At 41.2% G+C, this 25,181-nt stretch overlaps 1 protein-coding gene across 2 annotated transcripts; it reads right to left on the bottom strand.

Moving 5' to 3' along the window:
* Window positions 1-7,990: 7,990 nt before the first annotated feature.
* On the bottom strand, window positions 7,991-24,183 carry LOC124148516 (KRR1 small subunit processome component homolog). Of its 2 annotated transcripts, XM_048386351.1 has the most exons (12): window positions 24,113-24,183; window positions 22,129-22,325; window positions 20,112-20,198; window positions 19,995-20,042; window positions 18,838-18,963; window positions 16,855-16,938; window positions 14,712-14,768; window positions 13,082-13,249; window positions 12,705-12,782; window positions 11,742-11,856; window positions 10,388-10,434; window positions 7,991-9,054 (listed from the first exon to the last, which is right to left on the bottom strand). In XM_048386351.1, exons 1-12 carry the CDS (start codon window positions 24,159-24,161, stop codon window positions 9,037-9,039), a joined length of 1,074 nt encoding a protein of 357 aa, XP_048242308.1. In that variant the 5' UTR covers window positions 24,162-24,183; the 3' UTR covers window positions 7,991-9,036. The 2 variants fall into 2 exon arrangements, with proteins under 2 accessions (XP_048242308.1, XP_046375578.2); XM_046519622.2 differs by lacking the exon at window positions 19,995-20,042 and having other exon boundaries at window positions 20,064-20,198.
* Window positions 24,184-25,181: the final 998 nt, after the last annotated feature.

Below are 25,181 nucleotides of genomic sequence, written 5' to 3'. Positions count from 1 at the left end.
GGTTTGTACTCCTGGTGATGGAGGTTCAGTGACTTCTTAGAGACAGAGTGAGTGTGTGGGTGAGTTGGGTTGAACACCGCTTTTAACGGTATTCCAGTTATATTTATATCACGGCGTGTCAGCTTAATGTGGGAGGAAAGCCCGAAGTGATGCAGGTCACAGACGTTTACCACTTCGGTGAAACCCAAGAACACAGGTATAGTGCTGACAAACCTAGAAACATAATCGGGGCGAACCGGGATTCGAACCCACAATCATAGGTTTCTTGCGTGCCCGAGGGACGCAACTCTACACAGCGAATCGCGGCGCTTTAGACGACTGGGCCACCCGAGCCCCCGCTTAGAGACAGAACAGAGATCCCATTTCTTTTGAGATATTCACTTTTAGGGATATTCTTGAGCGTTCCATTATGAAGAATTTGAATAAAAAATTCAATTCAGAATGTTAAAAATACAAAATACAAGATACAAGATAATACAAAATAATATACACGGGAATTTTAAACTGCATATTTTGTAGATGGTCATTTCTTTAGGTTCAAAATAGTACATTTATCAGTGATGTGTTTTGCATCCGCACAATTGTGACAAACGCGAAAACAAATGAATAGCAAATATAATAATTTCAGGAAAATCCTTTTTGTTCTTCTAATGTTCCAGGGCAATTTTTGGTAAAAGGTTCACGTACCAAATCTACACCTTAAAGATGTCCTTGTTTGCTTATGATAAATTAGAAACATGTAGGTTGTGAAACTAGTGGCAGAATGACATATCTCCGAATGTACAAGTTTACAACGTAATGAGATAGCTCTGTTCTCACTCATAGCTAGAGGTGTATCGTTTTGACCAAAGAAAATGTCAGCGGCAAAATAAAATATCTACATTTTTACAATTAATTACCCTTTCTGTTGCGCTAATGTTCAAAGATTTCCTTTACATACTAACAAATATCATATGCTACACGTGCATCAATAAAATATAACGGTATATCATAGGTTGGTTTTTATTTTCTTTGGAAAAAGATCCACCTTTATTTCTGGAAAACATGTAAATTAGAGATATCTTGTTTTGCTTGTACGAGTGTGTGAATCAGTGTGGTTTTACGTCGATTTTAGCAATATTTAAGCAATATCACGGCGGTAGACACTAGATATGGCCATGGGCTTCACACATTGTACCCATGTCGGGAATCGAACCCGAGTCTTCGGCGTGACGAGCGAACGCTTTAACCACTAGGCTACCCGAACGCTTGCTTGTGAGTCCTGGCGCAGTATAATAAACTTAAAACAGTTTGAAACTTTCAATAGATATACAAAAGGTTAAGAAAACAAAGTTACGCACAAAGTTCTATATATAAATAAATCCCAAACTTCCAAGTATCATTTGGATATATGGACTTTGGACATTATATCTAGGTCTAGGATAACACCGATACCTGGTGAGAAGAAAGGTTGGTACTATATTACGATAGCTTTGGATCAGTGACAACACATGGCAACAGCTAATCGATTTGGGCTACCGATTCCAATATGTGTATGCCACTCTGTAACATAAACATATATTTTTGGCTAGTGCATATTGCAAGATACTATTTTAAAGCATGTCCATTTTAAATAGAAATATACGGTAAGTGGTGCTAAATGATTTCCCTGGATGTATATATCGTCCGTTCTTATTTATGAGATTCAGCATCGCAAGGGCTTTTTGTAAACCTCGATGCTCCAAACATTTTAAATAATATTTTCACTTTAATAAATTGAATTTCAGTAACTTTTGACAAAGGTGTCAGATGTGCCTCGATAACCTTTGACGACACAATGTCAGTTGCTCCAGTCGTAACCCTGGAGGACAATATGTAGTGTCAGATACGTCCTTGGTGACACATGTACAGCGTCCAAGGAATATTCCGTAACCTTCTGATAAGACAGTGTCAGATACGCTCTTCGTTACCCTTGGCAACAAAGTTTCAGATACGCCAGCAACAAATCTCGGAAACAACATTCAAACAATCTCAACCGATTGCAGATTTCAGTGTTCAGTTCATGTGTTCACCGTTCACATGCACACAGTGGATATCTAGTGTTTGTTAATATCCCAACGTCAACCGTCTGATAGGTGTATCATTATTTCCTGCAGTTTAGGATTGAGCTGAATCGATGTCAACGAGCTAAAGGAACCGTTCTGCGTCAAATCTCTAGAATGAGACCAAGATCTTTTTTCAAAACTCGCCAATTCCTAAACGTACCGACCCAACCTTCTTAGAAGCGACTTATGCAAGGACCTACAGTCAGGAATTACAGTAAGGTTACCGTTTGAAACAACGTTTACTTGATTCCTACATCCAAAAAATGGAGAGAAAATTTATGTCGTAATAGTAACTTGTATTAAAAAAGTATTTGGTACTTGTACATTGAAAAAGTGTTGAACCTCCATACTCTATACCTTGTATAATAAGACGAGGGGCTCTGCCTATGTCTTCTAATGAATAAACCTAATGTCATGTTCTGTTCAATGAAATGGCTTTAAACACGATACGTGTTATCTGCTTTAAATTCGCCGTTACAGTTTACGTTTCCCCAAGGTGATGACAAGTTTGTCAGTAATTATTACGATATCATCCATTCCCTTCTCGGATTCACGATTTCAAGTGACTTCACAGTGTCAAGTACTCGCTAGGTTTGGTTAAGATTAACTGGAACTTGTCGATCTGTTAATCACGCGGACGGCAGCTGCGACAGCGCCGACTTCTGCATTATCCCATTTATTCCGAGAAGTATATCACCACCTCCCCGATCCAGTGTGAGGCATCCCTTGATGCCTTGCCTACTCCACACTGTCACATCATCTTTGGGCAATGGGCTCAGCTGGTAGGCGTGTATGTCCAGATGCTCACTCATTAAATTGTACAGTTATTTGAGTGGAATCAGAGAATCACTAATCGCCTTATATGATTCAATGTTTTTAGTTTTGTTTGTTACTTAACGCCGCACTCAGCAATATTCCAGCTATATGACGGCGGTCTGTAAATAATCGAATCTGGACCAGACGATCCAGTGATTGAGACCATGAACATCGATCCACGCAATTGGTATACGATGACATGCATCAACCAAGTGAGCGACTCAGACCACCCGATCCCGTAAGTCGCCTCTTACGACACGCATAGTCGTCTTTTACGGCAAGCAAATTAGGGATTGCAAGCCCCCACTTTTCGACTTTACATGGAATCTGTTGTTGATTGTTGATGTGGGTATATACTCCCATATTTACAATAAAGGTTAGACGCGTCTCCATTGTGCCGAGGGGAAGTATGTCTTGATCTAATTAGTATTCGTTGTTGGGACCGAGATGAGTCTATAACGAGATGGACGAAGTAACACTGCCATTCAGCCCTGTCAGTGACCATGGGGGTCAGCGAGTGCGTCGTTTTAACGTCCATTTGAACTGTATTCAGTTGTTATGGCGTGTTGGATTAGTGTTCCGGAGATTGAATTTGGTTTAACGCCGCTGTGAACAGTATTCACTTATGTTATGGCGTGTTGGCTCACTGTTAGGGAGTGAGTTTAACGCCGCTTTGGACAAATATTTGAGTTATGTGTTTGTTTGTTTGTTTTACGCCTCATCAGAGATCATCCAGCTACTTGACGGTGGACTGTGGATGACCAGATTTGAACCAGACAACCCAGTGATCGATATTGTGAGCAACGATCTACCCCAGCCATTCAGTCACCTCTTCGGAGCAGCATAGCTTGCTGGTGACCAATTCTACCCCGAATCTCCATGGGGATATTTCAGTTCAATACGAATACTAATAATAATACGTCAGTTAATAACACGTCATTCCTTTCAGCAAGTGGATACTTGGGGCGGTACATTATCATTACCTCAGTCATTGGATCAGTGTGCACTAAAATGTCACTCTCAGCTCGGGGGCAAGGGTGGCCCAGTCGTCTAAGGCGCCGCAATTCGCTGTGCAGAGTTGCGTCCCTTGGGCACGCCAGAAACCTATGACTGTGGGTTTGAATCCCGGTTCACCCCGATTATGTTTCTAGGTTTGTCAGCACCATACCCGTGCTCGTTGGTTTCACCGAAGTGGTAAACGTCTGAGACCTGCACCACTTCGGGCTTTCCTCCCACATTAAGCTGACACACCGTGATATAACTGGAATACTGTTAAGAGACGCGTTAAACCCAACTCACTCACTCACTCTCAGTTCGCTCAGATCACCATCTCATCCTACAGTGTACTACATGTCGAACATTCTCTTACTATAGAAGACGCCACATGTAATATGTGAACGGCCAAACGGTGTGTCACCTATATGAGAGGAGAGCCCGAAGTGATACAGGTCTGACGTTCACACCTTTGATGAAACCCACAAGCAGGGGTATGGTGCTGTCAAACCTAAAACGAAATTCAAGACGGACCGGAATTCGAACCCATACACAGGTTTCTGTGCGAAAGAAGCCTACGAGACTCAACTCTGCACTGAGAACTGCGACGCTTTGGACGACACAGCCTCCACTTGAGTGAGTGAGTGAGTGAGTTTGGTTTAACGCCGCTTTTAACAGTATTCCAGTTATATCACGGCGTGTCAGCTTAATGTGGGAGGAAAGCCCGAAGTGATGCAGGTCTCAGACGTTTGACAAACCTAGAAACATAACCGGGGCGAATCTGGATTCGAACCCACAATCATAGGTTTCTGGCGTGCCCAAGGGACGCAACTCTGCACAGCGAATCACGGCACCTCAGATGACTTGGCAACCCGCGCACACTTCCAGTCCTATCAAGGCGTGTGAGTTAATGTGTGAGGAAAGTCCGAAATGATGCAGGTGAGACCGGATTCATAATCAGAGTTAAACTGGTTCCATTGTTTGTACGCTACGCAAGTTTACCGCTTTTAGTTTAAGTAGACAGGAGCCCAGTGTAAATCAGAGCGAACGGTTTCTGGCACGAGTTTGCAACCGGCCAGATGCGAAAAACATTACATCGTGACACTTCAGATTTACACGCGTCCCTGTTTGTAGTGAGCAAAATGCATTAATTCTGTTGTCACTGCTGGACGTGGAAGTATCAAATTACATGTATTATTGCATTGAATTCACGAAAAGGCTGCATAACCTCTTCGTCATCACAAGCTGACACAGCTCCGGTGTTCCAACACATGTGGTAATTACAGATCGTGAAACATCGCACATCAAAACACTCGCTCTGTTATATGTTTATTAAAAAGATGAATAATTACAAGATGTCTTGTCTGATGATGCAAGAGATGCTGCCAGGGAGGAAGGTGGCGTCTGGTGCAGCCAGATCAATGTTGAACGCCCCAGCGCGGCAACGTTCCAGCTATATCAAAATTCATTCAAATCTAAATGTCCTTATATGCACATAGTTTTGTTCTGTATCAAAACATTCCTTAGAGTACTCTACCAGTATAACTAACAATTGGCGAAACGTTTGTTTGTTGTTTAAGGCTGCACTGCAATATTCTAGCCATATGACGATCGCCGTCTGTGAATAGTGAGTGAGTGAGTTGGATTTAACACCGTTTTTAACAGTATTCCAGTTATATCGCGGCGTGTCAGCTTAATGTGGGAGGAAAGCCCAAGTGATGCAGGTCGCAGACGTTTACCACTTCGGTGAAACCCACGAGCACGGTTATGGTGTTGACAAACCTAGAAACATAATCAGGGCGAACTGGGATTCGAACCCACAATCATACTATAAGGTTTCTGGTGTAGCCAAGGGACGTTACTCTGCACAGCGAATTAGACGACTAGGCCACCCGTGCCCCTTCTACCACTAGACCATGGATGCGTTCTTAATATTCGAACAAATCATCACATATATTGGGCATACATGGTTCAAACAATGTGATAAATACAACAGTGATTTATTGATTAACAATAATTGCTTGTGATATTTGAAAGGAACAACACCCCTGAAGATTCCGGTTTAGAAATGGTCTTCAGCAACCCATGCTTGTCGTAAGAGGCGACTAACGGGATTGGGTGGTCAGGCTCACTGACTTGGTTGAACCAAGTCATCGTATCCCAATTGGTTAGATAGATGCTCATGATGTCAAAGACTGGATTATTTGGTCCAGATTCGATTATTTACAGACCGCCGTCATATAGCTGGAATATTGCTGAGTGTGACGTTAAACAACAAATGAACAAAACAAATGATGTGAACTATATATACAGTTTCACAAATTGATTAATTTTCTAAGTTATCTTTCTGTGTGGCAAAAAGTATCAAGAATCTACGAATATGTGTATGAATCTACCTTCCTTGTCAGTGCTGAGTTATGATGTGGCTAACTCCTAAATAGAGAATCTCATCCGAGTGTCTTTTGATATCACATATATCAACATGAGTTGATAAAAGAGGAAAAACTCCAATTCTTCCAACTTTTTCTGTTTGTAGACAATTAAGCAGTGTTTTAAGTGTAAAAAGTACTGCTAACAGCTTCAGTAGCAGAGCCATTAGTGATGTCATTTGATTGTGACATCATGGTAACCAATGACATCATAAAGGTCTGCAAAGCATTGTGATGCAATTTCATTGCAGCGATATCCACAATGTAGATATCGCTTCCGCTTCATCTCACCCGAGCCATATCGCCTGTGAGTCAGTTTTGGATGATAAAGTAATTTTTCATTATATTAGGCTGAAGACTGATTGTAACCTTCATTCAGGTTTTACAGGACACAGAAATGTACATCAAACTACACACAAATGTATGGGGCAGACGCCAACAAAAAATAATATTCAAAGTCAAAATAGTCAAATTCTTGACAAGAAATATAGATGTACTGTAATTAAGATAATAATCAAATCTCACAGTACAGTACAGTATCTACACCATTTCATTACTGAACAGGACCCTCATATCATCTGTCAGAACCTTTGAAATTAATTATCCCCGGGCTTGGACCCCCACTTTGGTAAGTCAAAGCAAACCATTTTATCATTTCCATCTTTATATCAGTTGGAATTAAATTCACTAAGCAATATGGAGGAGCGAGTGAATATATTACACTGCTTTTTGCACTATTCCATCAATAACAAAGTGGGAACAGTTTGTCTGGCAAATAAGATAAGTAAATAAGAAACATACACCTTTATGGATAACAACTAGCGATGTGTCCATGTAGATTCTTACACTCCTATCAAGCTGGACTGACCACAACCTAGTGATGTGCTGCCTGGAATCTTGTACTTGTTGTTAATGTTATCTGCTGCTTATCACGACATATCCATCTTCCTGAGGCAAGAGAGTTAACTGACTTTGAAAGTCCAGTTTCCACCCTTGCCGAACTAGGCTGGAATTCCTGGGCTCGATCGTAGCGCCACCAGTGGCTATTACCAGTTATGTCACTTCTAAGCCTCTCCTATTGACCAATCAGATTCCACCTCTTGCATTACTTGCATTTGCTTCAAACAAAATGGTGGCGCCCAGTCAGGACGGTCTGATCAATAATCAAGATCTATATTGTGATAAAACAAGTCTTATATCGCGAAATGCATCAAATCACGTGAGCACCTTGATTAAAAACATGAAAAGATTTAGAAAATATCTGCTGACAACGAGTTGGTGGTGCACATGGTTTGCGAATCCTGCAATCAACCAAAATCTGCATGAAATTTACGAACCAGATTTCGATTTCATTGCGCGATCTTGATTGGACTATGCAAAGACTCGTTAGTCCAGCCAAAATGTAACACCATAATACCAGCCAAGTTCGGCAATGGTGGAAACTGGACTTTTATAGTCAGTTAACTCCCTTGCCTCGGGAAGACGCAACATATCATGCAATGTCCGAAACTCAGCAGAGTAAACACAGAGCCTTAAGGGCCAGCACATTTAATAAAGCTGTAGGCCCAGTGGAAAAACTGTAGGCCCAGTGGAAAAACTGTAGGCCCAAACATTTTAGCTGAAGCAGGGAGACATACTCTTGAAATATAGATTACAAAACACAACCCGTCAACCAGAAGCTTTTACTGCCATCACACTGAGTTCCCAGAGACTGTTGTGATAGACGAAGCCTACATTTATCAGGAAATTATCAGCTTACAAACATTTTGCAACTACATGTCATACACCATTTGAAAAATCAAATCCTACTGATTATAAATATGAAAGTTATGTTTATCACATTACTTAAATAATGATTAATCAATAATTACTTTAATAAACTGCAGGCCATAAGGGCCTGCTGAAATTTAAAAGTATCAGCCCAAAAACAAATATGTCGCCCTCGGACCTACTGGCCAATATCTATTTCGAACACTGATATCATGAAAATTGACCTCTCCTTATATGGTTGCAGTCACTCCAGCTTGATAATGGTGAACAAATCTATATTGAAGTTGGTAAATGCAATAAACAAGAAATTGTTATCAATAAAGTCGTATGTTTCTTAAACACAGTGGGAGACACCAAAAATGGGATTACCCACTGTATCCAACACCACCTTCCTCCTGACCATCGGATGTTCAAACCAGTGGGCTACCCCAGCGTCCCTCAATATGGAGGACGACCCAGATGTTGTGTTTCAAACCTTTCATTAAACCCCCCAAACAGGGTCGATGTTAATGCATCCTAAATGGCTAATCAATGTTGGAGGACATACGACTAGACGTTGATGAAATGGATTAATTGGAACACCATTAGTGCTGCTCCTGAAATCTTCACTCCTGCCATCTGGCGGCAGCACAGGGGAGATAACTCCAAGTTACTTGGATACTCTTATTTTCACAAAACCACCACTTGTCTCCCTGTGACATTCTGAAGTCTCCAGCCACAAAGGTCGTAAAAACACAGCAAGTAACTGCCAAGAATTTAAAGGCAGTGATTTCATGAAATATACATATATACACTCTATTCAAACTTGGGACAATTGTTGCAGAATCCAGATTGGTTGTGATGTCACCAAATCACAGCGCTTCACTGTTCAGACACGAGGGTTACAACATTGCCACAGTTGTGCTTTTCACCATGCTTCATCAACAATCCTTTCCAGTCCTTTTTCATGATATCTTCTTTTTCTGTAAAATGAAAAAGATCAACATTTGTACTAGCAGCATATTTCCATACGTGTCCTATACTGCCCTACTGTTTGTAGATGCAACAAGCTCTGAAAGGCACTGCTTCCAAGAATTTCATCGAGATTTTGTGTCTAGTTTCTTTACAGATGGTAGATCTATTGTGAACATTCATATCTTATATTATAAAGGTCAATACAGACTCCCTTCCACCCTAAACCTATGACAATCATATTTCAGTAAGAAGGAAAGACCCACTTCTGGATAGGCTGGTGTCCTTGTCATGGGGAATGAATTTGTTTGTTTGTTTGTTTGTTGTTTAACGCTGCACTCAGCAATATTCCAGCTATATGACAGCGGTCTGTAAAATAATTGACTCTTGACCAGACAATCCAGTGACTGACATCATGAGCATCGATCCATGCAATTGGGATCCATGACATGTATCAACCAAGTCAACGAGCCTGACCACCCGATCCCGTTAGTCGCCTTTTAAGACAAGCATAGTCTCCGGCACGTATGGGTTGCTGAAGACCTATTCTACCCCGGAATCTTCACTGGTCCATGGGGAATGAACCTGTCTGATAGAGGTAGTATCTTTATAATAAAACCAGCACCTTTCTCATAGGGATTGTAACTCTCTCACGGGGATGGTTCAGTTTTGATAGGGTCTGTACCTTTCTGATAGAATTGGTACCTTTCTTTTGGGAATTATAACTTTCTGATAGGGCTAGTACCTTCAGATAGAGAAGATACTTTTCTGATAGGTTGGTAAAAGTCTATTATGGCCTTCCTGGCAACGTTTTTACTGGAATAATTTGGTGTTCTTTCTAGAAGATTTAACAGCATCACACAGGCTGATGCATTACAGAGAGAAAGCGTCCTCAATCAATGAAGAGTTACTTCCCTTAGATGTACTTTCCAACTCATGAGGAATCTTTATTAAAAAACACATGTCAATTTCGATATTCTTTAACTCTTGTCAAATTCTCTATAAAATACAGCAAGTGTCACTTGAAATTAAACAAAGAGGGCACTACAAGAATCAACTTGATGAAAGCTGACTTGCTACTGATTAGTGTCCACTTCTTCCTGAACTGAGAAAAATTATCCCATCCATTATATATATTGTCCTTTTTACTATGTGCTTTGGATATCACACCGGGAAGTTTATAGTGTGGAAAAGATAAACTACTGTAACTTTCTAAAACAATAATTCGGATAGACAGGCAGAGTTTGACATTTGAGATTATAAATGTTGATATTACTCATATTCCCAAAGGGTATGTCGTTCATGATAAATATTTGAAAAAATTGGAAAATGCAAAGGACAGACCTGAGCTTTCTTTATCTTCCTCTTGAGTGCTGCAATGTCCACATCAGCTGAAACACATCATCGTTGGAAATTGTAAATTTGGATTAATTGAATTGGACTAAAGTCTGGTTTGAACATTGATTCTTTAATGTCACAGTATGTCAGCTTGATGTAGGGAGAAAGCCCTGAGAGCTTGCAGACATTTCCCACTTTCACGAAACTTACAAGCAAGGGAGCTGCTGACAGACCAAGGATTTAGCGTGAGTGAGTGAGTTGGGTTTAATGCGGCTTTTAACAGTATTCCAGTTATATCGCGGCGTGTCAGCTTAATGTGGGAGGAAAGCCCGAAGTGATGCAGGTCTCTGACGTTTATCACTTCGGTGAAACCCACGAGCACGGGTATGGTGCTGACAAACCTTGAAACATAATCGGGGCCAACCGGGATTCGAACCCACAATCATAGGTTTCTGGCGTGCCCAAGGGACACTACTCTGCACAGGGAATCACGGCGCCTTAGATGACTGGGCCACCCGTGCCCCCCCTGCAAGGATTTAGAAACAATGCTGCCTAGAATTTGTTTTTACATGTCACCGACCCTTTTTATACATTAATCCAAATTGTTTCCATGGAAACGGAAAAAATTAAAAAAATTATATATTGAAAAAATGAAAGGCAATATTTCAGCATGTGGTCATTGCACATGCATATTTTCATGCATAAATATTTATTGGTTATGAAGTTATGGCTTGGACATGATGCCTAGAGATGTTTGAGACTAAGCCCAAATTGTTTCCATGGAAATGTAACAAAATAAAATTTCGAAAAATCTCAAAGTAGAAAACGGCACCAGTTAAGCTGATGATCAATGTTCTGCCAAGTTTTGTTGAAAAACAGGGTTTTCAAGATATGGCTCTTAACTGGATGGGAACACCAATGCAGACGCCAACGCCAATGGGAAGCAACCAAAAACAAAAAAAACTCCATTTCGGGGAGACATAATCAGGAGTGCAACGACTAGCAGATTCCACAGCAAAGTACATAACATTACACAAGTGGGAAAATCATTCAATATTTCAGAGAGAGTGATTCAAACAGTATTTCTGTTATATCACAGCGTCCACTTTAATGTTAGAGGAAACCCAAAGTGATGCATGTCTTAGACCCTTATTACTTCCTGTTACATGCATGATGCTGACAAGCCAAGGATCATAATCAAGATGAATGTGGGGTTTGATTCCAAATTCATAGGATCATGGCACACCTAAGGGACATAACTCTGTACTGTGGCATATCATAGAACTGGCAAAATTGCCAAAATATGGGAAACAAGACATGAATTATGTCAACTATCTGAAACGTCCGAGTCTGTATCTACCTGACTTGTCCGGTGTGTCCTTCTTGACCACCTTCCTGACAGGCTCCTCTGGAGCAATGAATGCCTTGGCCCTCTTGGCTATTTGTCTCTCCTTGCCTGACTGAGCACTAGCCCTCTGGAATACACAGAATTATTTCATTGACTTTCCACAAGGAATTTGATGCATACAGTTGTCGCTCCTTGTGCAAATGAGCACTATCCCTCTTGAAAACATAGGACTTAAAATAGTAACTTTACTTTGTTTACAAACAGTGAGTGAGTTGGGTTTAACGCCGCCGAATAACAGTATTCCAGGTATAATTGTGAGATGAAAGCACGAAGTGATGCAGGTCTCAGATGTTTTCCACTTCGGTGAAACCCACGAGCATGAGTATGGTGCTGACAAACCTAGAAACATAATCGGGGTGAACCAGGATTTCGAACCCACAATCATAGGTTTCTGCAGTGCCCAAGGGACACAACTCTGCACAGTGAATCGTGGTGCCTTATACAACTGGGCCACCTGTGCCCCCGTAATAAAACAGTGTATCTCTGCTTGTAAACTTTAAAACAGGAATACAAGGAAAACAATTGTTTATCCTCACACAACAGAGCACTAGCTCTTTGGACTATCCAGTGATATATGATGACCAATGACCCATGTCGTAAGGGTACGCTGACATGCCATCTACCAAGTCACTGAGGCTGATCTCCCGATCCATTGCCCCTCATGACCAGAACAGGTTGCTGGGGGCAGATTCCAATACTGAATTCATGCAGGTTCTTAATTTAGGAATGCCTTATATGCCTAGCAGTGGGGTGCTGGAGCACATTCTGACCTGGGTGCCGTTGTACAAAACAACCTTAGCGCTACGACTGTCGTAAGTCTATGTTAAGGTATGGCAGTTACGATCACCTTAGCGCTAAGATCGCTTTGTACAACGGCACCCAGGAACCCCGACAAGGAGGTATAACAAAACTGACCTTCCTCTCCATGGCCTTCTTCATCTTCCTCTCATCCTCCTTGAGGAAATACTCTCCGCTAGCCAGCTCCTTGTCCATCTGCAACACACAGCCAGACATGATGAACATGATGAACATGATGAAATGTACAATGTTACCTCGCTCTCTGGTTGTGGAGGAGGGAATGTACAGTGTTACCTTGCTCTCTGGTTGTGGAGGAGGGGATGTACAGTGTTACCTCGCTCTCTGGTTGTGGAGGAGGGAATGTACAATGTTACCTCGCTCTCTGGTTGTGGAGGAGGGGATGTACAGTGTTACCTTGCTCTCTGGTTGTAGAGGAGGGAATGTACAATGTTACCTCGCTCTCTGGTTGTGGAGGAGGGAATGTACAATGTTACCTTGCTCTCTGGTTGTGGAGGAGGGAATGGTGTGTATTCTGCCTTTGTCCGGACTTTCTTCGGCTTCTTCCTCTTCACATTCTTCTTTTTGAACTTTGGCAGGAATCGGTCCCAACTCTCGTTTTTAAGGGCTGGATCTTTTGCAAGCTCTCTCTTTATCATTAGTGTCTGCAGTAACATAAATGTATGCAAATGTTTGTTTCTTGTTTAATGCCACTTCCAGACAATTGAGTGACTGAGAAGAGCATACATCACCTCTAACTACAAACACTAGGATGCTGGAGACCTACTTTAACTTTGGTCCTGATGCAGTTTTTATCACATCATTTTGAACATCCTTGCTTGTCCAGGGAATTACATCTATATATTTTTAACCTATGAAGACCCGGGTTAGAATAGGTCTTCAGCAACCCATGCTTGCCGTAAGAAGTGACTATGCTTGTCGTAAGAGGTGACTAACGGGATCGGGCGGTCAGGCGCGCTGGTTGATGCATGTTATTATATCCCAATCACTGGATAGTCTGGTCCAGATTCGATTATTTACAGACCGCCGTTACATAACTGGAATTTTGCTGAGTGTGGCATTAAAAAACAAACAAACAAAACATCTATATTTTGTTATGATAAATACATTTACCCATTCGCTACCACAGCTGTGTTTTGATTTGAATGACATGATAATAAAAATAACCATCCAATCAAGTCACACTTACGTGCAAGAGAAAATCCATTGCAACAACAATGTTACAGATTGATGTGTTTGATGCATGTCATTGTATCCCATATGCGTGGATCAATGTTCATGATGTCAATCACTGGATTGTCTGGTCCAGACTTGATTATTTACAGACTGCCGTCATATAGCTGGAATATTGCTGAGTGCGGCGTTAAACAACAAACAAACAAACAAAAAACAGATTGATGTGGTGATGCCACTTCCCAAAAGAAATAATGATATTGAAAAATAATATGAAACACATACGAAAACAGAATGACAATAGGTTGCACAATGTGAAACACAATACCTATTGGCTGATATCCTGCAGGGTCTGTGCAACACAATGCATTAAGTATATCAATTTACAGTAAAAAATTAAGGTATTTAACAAGAAAATTAAGATAGCTACATGAAAAATCGCAAAGAAAAATGAAGGACGAAGCATGGTTTATTTCAAGATACACCATTGTTCTATCATGATGTCATTTCTGGAGATTTGAAAACATCATGTGCTCACACCTTGATAACGTCATAAATTGGATGACATTATTTTTGAGAGGGAAGTGTCTAGTGAGTTGTTCCCCACAGATGCAGCTGTGCAACGTAAATAAATTCAATGGGCGAACAATCGCACCCAAAGTGGGAGAGATATGGCAATTGGCATAAGGAGAAAAGGTACAGATACTCCACGTGAAAATTGTGAGAATACCAAACATATCCCCATTATTCATTTAATAGCCTTGTCCTCCAAAGCCGAGGTCAGATTGTATTCAGGGAGTCATCCTTATTTAAATGCGGGTAAATATATTTGAAGCCTGACCATTATATTAACATTATTTTCACATTATTTGTCCTTTTGAATTCGTTATAACGGTAGTTGACTGTACATGTATACATCTGTAGCGTACCCACCTTTATATTGTAGATTGGGTGAATGTTTTTCATTGTGTCCTCTACAATTTTTCTCACCTGAAATACAAATACAGTGTGTTGGGTTAAGTATATCAGGTACATCACGTTGTGTCAGCATGGGGGAAGAAAGCCTGTGCTGATGCAGGTCTTAGATGTGAAACCTATGAGTATAATTATGATACTGGGTCCCGTTCCACAAAGCGACCTTAGCGCTAAGACCATCGCAAGCCTATGTTAAAGTGTAATAGCACAGGGCCATGTAACTAACAATAACAACAAACAAACTCGCCTTCGGCATCATTTATGATTTTTTGTGAGTTTGTTTATTATCATTATTACTTACATGATCCTGTGGTAATAGTTATTATCCCCTGAGTGCTATGATCGCTTTGTGGAACAAAGCCATGACAAATACAGAATCATAATCAGCATGATCAGGGCAGATCTATGACTTGAGTAAGTGAGTGAGTTGGGTTTAACGCCGCTTTTAACAGTATTCCAGTTATATCACAGCGTGTCAGCTTAAGTAGGAGGAAAGCCCGAAGTGATGCAGGTGTCAGACGTCGGTGAAACCCACAAGCACGGGTATGGTGCTGACAAACCTAGAAAGATAATTCCAACCCACAATCATAGGTTTGTGGCATGCCCAAGGGAGGGAACTCTGCACAGCGAATCGTGGCGCTTTAGACGACTGGGCCACCGTGCCATCATCTGTGACTTGAAGCCACAAGCGTAGGATCCAGGCATGTTCCGAGCCGACTATTACTTTGTTTGGTGTTTAACACTGCACTCAGCAATATTCCAGCTATATGAGGGCAGTCTGTAAATAATCAAGTCAGGCCCACACAATCTAGTGATTGACGTCATGAGCATCGATCCATGCAATTGAGATGGATGACATGCATCAACCAAGTCAGTGAGTCTGACCACCTGATCCTGGGACTATTACTTGTTTTATCCCTTTCGAGATCAAGCACCAGGCAGGGTAATAACAAGATAATCTTTAAACATTTTTTTAGCATGACAAGCCCATGGATCGAACTACTGACCTTCCACCCTCTGGACAGACGCTCTATCCAGTAGACCACACAGGTGTCAATTCTGATTTTGACCAGCCATTACAATAATACAATGTAGGGACCAAAAATAATTTACGAGGCCAATGAAGGGATGAGAGTAGCTGGACATTTTGTCCAAAGAGGTTAACCCCATCAGTATCATGGAGCCAGATTCCAGCATGAGTTACCTCCCTTGATAACAAATCAGATGTGACAGGCCAGGACAGTGTGTTGATTCTGATCAAAGCTTGGTCAAAAACATTGTCAATGCACCTGGTGAGTAAATAATCCAGCGATGCATGCAAGATGTGATATGTACAGCGTGGGATGTGTTATTCAGTCAACCAAGATTTGGGACTGTCAAATCACAGAATAGGAAGCACCAGTTGTGTATGTTTTACACTGTATCTGATTTCTTTGATTAATTTACAGTCATTACAAACAATCCTTCCAATACAACTTCAGTAACATTATACTGCCTGTCATTTTTCTGTGTTGTCTTGAATGTGGAGGTATCCTGACTGTCTTTGGTTTATAGAAGGCCACATCCTGGAATACCTTTGAGTAACCATGGTAACTCAAGTCCATAACATCACCACACTAAATGTCAGACCTGGGTCAGAGTCAATATGCATTTCATTCATTTACTGTGACCGCTTCTAAACCAATCAAAATGGTGAAGGTCTAGGATTCTAAAGTCTTGGTATTAGTGAACGAAGGATTCACACCAGCATCTCTTATTTCTGTATCTTGAAACAAAGTTAAGCGGCCAATTCCAAATGTAAATGATAAAGGCTGTACATTATATTACTGTGTATTTTGTATACACCTTGCTTGAGTGCGAAGGCATTTACACCAAAAGAAGAGTACCATCAAGGGTATATTTGTTCTGTGGCATTCTCGTGGTTAAAACTATGGCAAAGAAATAAAATCTGCTTGGCTCAAGAAATCATATCCTTCAATTAGATTCAGCAGTGAAAGTTCACTCAGTATTCACTCAGACCTTCTATGTCCACAGATCCACTCGTAGAGAGGTATTGTATCGGAGTAAAAGATCTGTTTTCAATGAGCTTATCCCCACTTACCTCCCTTAGACCCTTGTGTGGCCCCAGGGCGGACACAGTGTTTCCCTGCACCAGGACATAGCAGTTGGTCAGTAGCTCGATAGCCTGCAACATACAGCACATGACACAAACATGACACAAACATGACAATCCTGACATAGCCATAACACGAAAACGACAATACTGACATAGCCATGACACGAACAATACTGACATAGCCATGACACGAACAATACTGACATAGCCATGACACGAACAATACTGACATAGCCATGACATGACAATCCTGACATAGCCATAACATGAGCACGACAATCCTGACATAGCCATAACACGAACACTACAATCCTGACATAGCCATAACACGAACACGACAATACTGACATAGCCATAACACGAACATGACAATCCTGACATAGCCATAACACGAACACGACAATCCTGACATAGCCATAACACGAACATGACAATCCTGACATAGCCATAACACGAACACGACAATCCTGACATAGCCATGACACGAACACGACAATCCTGACATAGCCATAACACAAACACGACAATCCTGACATAGCCATAACACGAACACGACAATACTGACATTGCCATAACACGAACATGACAATCCTGACATAGCCATAACACGAACACGACAATACTGACATAGCCATAACACGAACACGACAATACTGACATAGCCATAACACAAACACGACAATACTGAAATAGCCATGACACGAACACGACAATACTGACATAGCCATGACACGAACAAGACAATCCTGACATAGCCATGACACAAACACGACAATACTGACATAGCCATGACACAAACACGACAATACTGACATAGCCATGACACAAACACGACAATCCTGACATAGCCATGACTCGAAACATGACAAGGCAATCTTGACAGCCATGATGCGAACATGACACAAAAATACTGACATAGCCATGACACGAACATCACATAGTCTAGGCATTCATCTAGGATTCTAAACCAAGTGCTCTTATCATGCAAATTGGGAAAACATTTACTTTGTTCAAAATACTATTTGCATTCATAATACACATTGCATGTTAAAAGCACTTCTACTTGTTAAAAAAGCTGTATCCGTACTGAAATCTCACGAGCTTGGTTACGGTACTGACAAAGTAAACCGTGCCAACAAAGGATCTGATTCTGTGATGCAACGCCCCCTGTCATCCATGCCCAACTAAGGTAGGCAACTCTATGCAGCAAAATGAAGCACCACAAATGACTTGGTTTTCAATGTCAACAGCAAACCTGACACAAACTTGACAATAACACAATAATGATGATGCATATATTCACATTATATTATAATGGGTGGGTTTCTCGGCAGGATAACGCCAAAGGAAAAAAACGATATCCGTTGTGGTCATATGCGGATAGAGATGCAAATATCAAAGGTCAGGTATAGGGACTACTTTCAGTGTTTATAATCAAACATTGCATTGCCCTTGTCATTCAGCGATCAAGTCAGAAGTAGCCATCGGGAATCTGGAGAAACTACTGGGATAATTGCTATCATTATCAAAAGAACAGTCTAATATACTGAAAATCAGTGTCTAACTGTGACGTAGCTAAGGCATTTTACAAGTTTTGGCAACTTCGGAGATATAAATTGCGAAAATCAATAAATTGCACTGGGCCTAGCCAAGCGGGATCTTTAGCCATATCTGTGCTTGTAGACTTCTGCGGCTTGGAATCTTTTCCACAAATATAAATAGTTGGATTTGGCTGAAATATGTGCAAATTGTTACCTTTTTTCGTTTTGTTGCTGTGTGTACACCTGACTGCACTTCTTAACGCTATGACAGGACAGACTGTCAACAACGTCTGACCGTGGCCGTGATGTCTCATAGACTAGGGTTAGAATAGCTTCCCTTTGACAAAGGGCAGTTTCTCTAGCGGACAGACTGATGGATTGCGGCTCGCTAAATACAATGTTTATTCCTAATACAGGATATCTCTACCTTTAGTGTGGAGCCATCGGGGCCAACAAGTCTTTGTCGTCTCTTTATAAACCTCTCCTTGTTCTGGACAAACGATGAGATCTTGATAATGTCACAGAACGTGTCATCCTCAAGAACACGGAGCGCCTACAACATACAAAGTGTAAGTCTTCATGGCTATGGTAGCACAATGGCAACATAGACATAGAAACATGGTTATAATTATCAGCATATTTATAATGTGTCAAATCCACACTCTACAGCATGCTCAAAGCGCTACATTATTACCAAGGTCAATGGATCTGTGTGCACTTGATATTCTCAGCTCCCTGGGGTGTATACAACCCAAACTGCTTGTGTGGCGATACAACGCTAACAGTCAAATAACCATCTTATTTACCGGGTACCCATTCAGTGCTGCCCGGGTTCGATTCCTGACATGGGTACATTGTGTGAAGCCCATTTCTGGTGTCCCCCGTCGTGATATTGCTGGAATATTGCTCAAAGCGACGAAAAACAATACTCACTCACCCATTCACTGCTGGGTGAGCAGCGGCATATTTCCAACCAAGTCACTTCCCTAACAAGGAGACACCACATGTGTTACAAGAGCTTCGGTATAGGCCTGGAACAAAGCCCTAGAAACTCCAAGGAGTCAAGCTGCCAAACACGGCCACCTATCCAACTGTTCTCCACAACCAATGTCGCTTAACTTCATTTGATTTGTGACTTGTGTACACCGGCCACAGTCAGAAATGTGTGATCCTATCATGGTGCATTTCTGACACTAATTGATCTTGAAATATTTATGCAACATCACAAGGATGATGATGATAACTTGATCCAGGTGAGCCAGAGCAGACCACAAACAGTAATGTATGACTATGTATCATGTTTCCTACCTGTTCATAGGGAACACTTCTACAGAGGAGTTTGATGAGGTCGCGGGCCTTGACAATCATGTTTCCTACCTGTTCATACGGAACACTTCTACAGAGGAGTTTGATGAGGTCGCAGGCCTTGACAATCATGTTTCCTACCTGTTCATACGGAACACTTCTACAGAGGAGTTTGATGAGGTCACGGGCCTTGACAATCATGTTTCCTACCTGTTCATAGGGAACACTTCTACAGAGAAGTTTGATGAGGTCGCGGGCCTTGACAATCATGTTTCTTACCTGTTCATACGGAACACTTCTACAGAGGAGTTTGATGAGGTCGCGGGCCTTGACAATCATGTTTCCTACCTGTTCATACGGAACACTTCTACAGAGGAGTTTGATGAGGTCGCGGGCCTTGACAATCATGAAGGGGTCCCACATCTTGCGAGTGGTCCTGACACTCATGCTTCCCTCAACCACATCCAGCTCTGCCTTGATGTTCTGGAGACAGGACAGTCAACAATAGAACAGTCAACAACAGGACAGTCAACAATAGAAGAGACAACAACAGATCAGTCAACAACAGAACATCAACACTAGAACAGTCAACACTAGGAGAGACAACAATATAACAGTCAACAATAGAACAATTAACAATAGAAGAGACAACAATAGAACAGTCAACAATAGAACAGTCAACAACAGAACATCAACACTAGAACAGTCAACACTAGAACAGTCAACAATAGAACAGTCAACAATAGAACAGTCAACAACAGAACAGTCAAAATAGAACAATCAACAACAGAACAATCAACAATAGAAGAGACAACAATAGAACAGTCAACAATAGAACAGTCAACAACAGAACAATCAACAATAGAACAGTCAACAATAGAACAGTCAACAACAGAACAGTCAACAACAAAACATCAACACTAGAACAGTCAACAACAGAACAGTCAACAACAAAACAATCAACAACAGAACATCAACACTAGAACAGTCAACACTAGAACAGTCAATAACAGAACAATCAGCAACAGAACAATCAACAACAGAACAGTCAACAACAGAATATCAACACTAGAACAGTCAACAACAGAACAGTCAACAATAGAAGAGTCAACAACAGGACAGTCAACAACAGAACAGTCAACAATAGAACAGTCAACAACAGAACATTAACACTAGAACAGTCAACAACAGAACAGTCAACAATAGAAGAGTTAACAACAGGACAGTCAACAATAGAACAGTCAACAACAGAAGAGTCAACAATAGAAGAGTCAACAACAGAACATTAACACTAGAACAGTCAACAACAGGACAGTCAACAATAGAAGAGTTAACAACAGAACAGTCAACAATAGAAGAGTCAACAATAGAAGAGTAGACAACAGAGCAATCAACAACAGAAGAGTCCACAACAGAACAGTCAACAGATATGTTTATGCATAGATAAAGAATTTATTATTTTCTGCAAATACGTTTTGAATTTTCTCAAAAAAAGGTTAAGGCCAGCACTTAACACTGGAAATAGTCTGTCAACTGGAGTGTAGTACACCATGTACACCAGATAGCCCTGTTGATTCATCGGTGCAACGAAAGTTTTCATGCAATGGAACAATACACAATATGTTTTTTTCTGTATTGATACAAGACGATACACTACCGAAACACGTAAAACATATTACTTATCACTCATTCAATGATACCCCAACCCCGCAATTTTCGTCAGTCGAAATATCCAAAATATGTTGTAATTGGCATCAAAAGTTCACTACTAAAAATAGCCGCTACAAACATGTGTCTACAGCTAGCTTCTCCATATGCACTTGCTCTGAAATATGAAGTTTCCATGTGATTTAGCGTTAACTAAATATGTGTATCGCGTATACTGTGTATACTTATGGAATCGTGGCCTATGTATTGTGACCTTGCTGCATAGTCTCACCCTTACTGCTATTGCACTATTTTGTAATAAAACATAGTGAGGGAGTGAGTTGGGTTTAACGCTGCTTTTAACAGTATTCCAGTTATATCACAGCATGTCAGCTTAATGTGGGAGGAAAGCCCAAAGTGATGGAGGTCTCATACGTTTACCACTTCGGTGAAACTCACCAGCACGGGTATGGTGCTGACAAACCTAGAAACATAATCAGGTCGAACTGGGATTCGAACCCACAATCATAGGTTTCTGGCGTGCCCATTGGACGCAACTCTGCACATCGAATCGCGGCGCCTTAGACGCGGCGCCACCCGTGCCCCCGTTATAAAACATAAATAGTATATTTCAGCTCGTAAACTTTAAACCATTTCATTAATTTTTTATCCATTACTGCACTGCTACACTATAGTGAAATGTCCCAAGTTGTCCCCGGGTACAAAACATGACAAAAGTAGGAACATAAAAATGAAAACTCCGTACATAGTTTGACAGCGTCTTCTTCACCAGCGGCCAGCACTCCCTGATGTACTTCTCCCTGTACTTGGGAAAGAGAGTTGCGAAGGAGCTCTCTGCCAGGACACCGTGTGGGTTGTCCTCCTGCTGGAACTTGGGCTCTTTCCATCCTTCAGGCACCTCCAGCAAGTCCTCACCACTCTTCTTCTTCTTCCCCTTCGCACCTGAGGAGAGAAGTGTTTGTTTCTGAAAACACCCACACAGCAGTATTCCAGCTACATGACAGCAGCCTGTAATTTATGTAATATGGGTGGCCTGGGTGGCTCAGTTGTCAACACGACGCAATTTGCAGTGCAGAGTTGCGTCCCTTGCACCACAAACCTATGGCATAACCATCGGTGCCTAAACCTAAGGATCCTGAATTGATAGGTTTGATTTGTTTGTTGTTTAACGCGGCACTTTGCAATATCCCAGCTAGATGATGGCGGTTTGTAAGTAATCATGTCTGGACTGGACAATCCAGTGATTGACATCATGAGTATCGATCCATGCAACTGGGAAATCAGTGAGCCTGACCACCCAATCCCGTTCGTCGCCTGTTACAACAAGCATAGTCGCCTTTTATGGCAAGCATGGGTTGCTGAAGACCTAAGGATCCTGAAATGGTGTTTGACTGGAAAGGGGTACCTAACCCACACTCCGGCGCAGTGGTGACTCAGCATAACACCACTGCCATAGGCTAATTTGCATATCACGTGACTGGACTTTTCTCTTGTTTGTAAACAAACTCGCTTTTTCAGAAATCAGTATAGAACGGACTAATGCAAGTATTTGTGGGCGCTTTACATATTGTTTTGCATAATAATATAGATATGCTACTACAACTGCGACGGTAAGTTGCATGACAATATATATTTATACATCAAAGTGACCGTATCGCTAGTTCTCCGTTGGGCTTCTATGACAGCACGTGGAGCCGTACAAACCAATGTAAACAAAGGATAACTACACAAAAACAAGTAGATTTTCACGTAAGGGATACTTTCTTAATGAACCGTAACCATTCTTTGACATCTGTTTATGAAAATGTGCAGACTTGCGGTCCTATGAAGTGAGAGCCACACTGGCCCCCAGCCAGCACCCTGAGCTAATAAGTGCTATATAACCAACACCCGGTACACTGCATTGTTGCCTAACAGTTACAAATAATAAGCATCATTGGTGCTCGTTTACCATTTGATCAGCACCATATTGTTTACCTTTATTGTTTACGTGCATGAGCAGGAGCCATTTCCTCCGCAAAATTCGAAACTGGATTAAAATTGTTATCATTTTATCGAATTACATTGGATTGTTTAGGGGATGTTTCATTGGTAAGTGGAACCAAACTCTCAGGATCATGTGGGGTGCTTCATCATGTCAATCAGGGGGATCCATGGGCTAGGTTCAGAGATTGGGGTAAATTTAACCTACTCTAACACAACTAACCCTAAGGATCAACGAGGCATGCGAGATCGGTGAAGGGAGACCCACAGCTGGCAGCTGGAGCCAGTTAGTGCTATAAGCCAAGCCTGGTAAAATGCAATCTTGTCAAAAGATCCATCATTTGATTTCAACATATTTTATTGCGGAAAATCAAATGAATTAGCAGCGACTGATCGGTATATGGTCTCTGGAATTAGGCACAATTTAAGTGACACACTTACGTTGCCTTCTCCTTCATTTTAACTTATTAAGTGTGACTGAGTTCTTAGTCAGGGATATCACGGAGCCCACATTGTTAACATATGAGTTGTCAACGTTTTAATGGGTGATCTATGTGCATGACTAAGAGTTTATTGTGGTTGTTGCAACGAAACAATAATATGGTGGTCGAAAATAGGACGATGCAGATCGACTGCCTGACAACACGATACACCGCAGCTGATTGTCCTGATCTCCTCACAGAATATCTCCTCCTCGAAAATAACATATTCTGTCCTGATTCAAGAACCTATAACTAAATACATACGTATTTTGCCACGGCTTTCGCTTGTTGATGTTTCTTCGTCGCTCTCCATGCTGCCGGAAGTGACCGGAAGTACTCTCTGAGGGAGAAATCATTGCTTATGTAATAAATGCTTGTATACATTTAAACTTCTTCCACAGTAGCTCCTCGCAACAAACTAAGCACCCTTAACCGTTTTAATTCATAGTAAATGCAAACAATGCTCATCGTCCCTACCTCTAATGCAATACAAAAACAAGATTGAAAAACAGTTTTCTGAAAACAAAGTTCGCCAGACTTGTCGAAGCGTCAATTTATACTCAATTTGGAACTGAAACAAAACGGCAAGAAATAAATGTACGTGACAATCTATATTCGCAAATGACCTAAACGTGTTTTATACTCGATTTGACAATGCTGATCTTTTCAAATCCCTTCCAGATTGTGTTCCTATTGATGTTACAGAAGCAGATGTTGTGTTAGATGTTAAATGAAGCGCACATAAAAGACACCAAGTTTTGTCGCCGTACAAATACTGGTTTCCCAGTCCAATTAAGATCAGATCTTCCACACCAACGCGAGATTACTGTAGAGATGTATCGTTTCGGAGTGAAAGATCTCATTGTAATGAGATTGCTGGCATCCTAAACCAAACGCACCCACTCACATTCATGCATTTAAAATGGTGTTCATTGCTGTAACCATCCTATTTCAGTATTTAAATCACACAATTTCAAACTGATTCTCATAACAACCAAATATGTACATACGTCTTTGTACCAACTTAATGCTCGATGAAATTAGATTTCTGAAAAATTATGATCAATCATGTAGGAAACTCCAACAGGCAAGGGTGCTGAGTGTTGCCCATGGATATATCACGGAAATGGAGGCTTCGGTATATATAGTGTGGTTATATTCCTCGACATTGCATGCCCTGGGTGCTTTGACGTGACCATGGTGTACGACTTCAGGGTTAACATGTGGGTAGAGCAAAGTTTATTAGATTTTAACATTGCACATTTAAGACTAAGTTAACCTGTGTGTTATTGGAGATGGGTTTATAATCAAATTGAAATAATTGGTTCCGTAA

This window comes from Haliotis rufescens, unplaced genomic scaffold, assembly GCF_023055435.1.
Source record: "Haliotis rufescens isolate VD_foot unplaced genomic scaffold, xgHalRufe1.0.p SCAF_6, whole genome shotgun sequence".
Classification (NCBI taxonomy): domain Eukaryota; kingdom Metazoa; phylum Mollusca; class Gastropoda; order Lepetellida; family Haliotidae; genus Haliotis; species Haliotis rufescens.
Note: the sequence above shows the minus strand (reverse complement) of the source record. Positions and strands in the feature narration are given on the sequence as shown.

Bases quoted from the DNA above. Each gene is read 5' to 3' on its own strand.
- LOC124148516 (XM_046519622.2), bottom strand. From the start codon at position 24,161: ATGGAGAGCGACGAAGAAACATCAACAAGCGAAAGCCGTGGCAAAATA. The intron at 22,326-24,112 runs GTATGTATTTAG...TTCTCTCCTCAG, and splicing joins CGAAAGCCGTGGCAAAATAC to GTGCGAAGGGGAAGAAGAAG. The intron at 18,964-20,063 runs GTAGGAAACATG...TGTATGTTGTAG, and splicing joins GAAGTGTTCCGTATGAACAG to GCGCTCCGTGTTCTTGAGGA.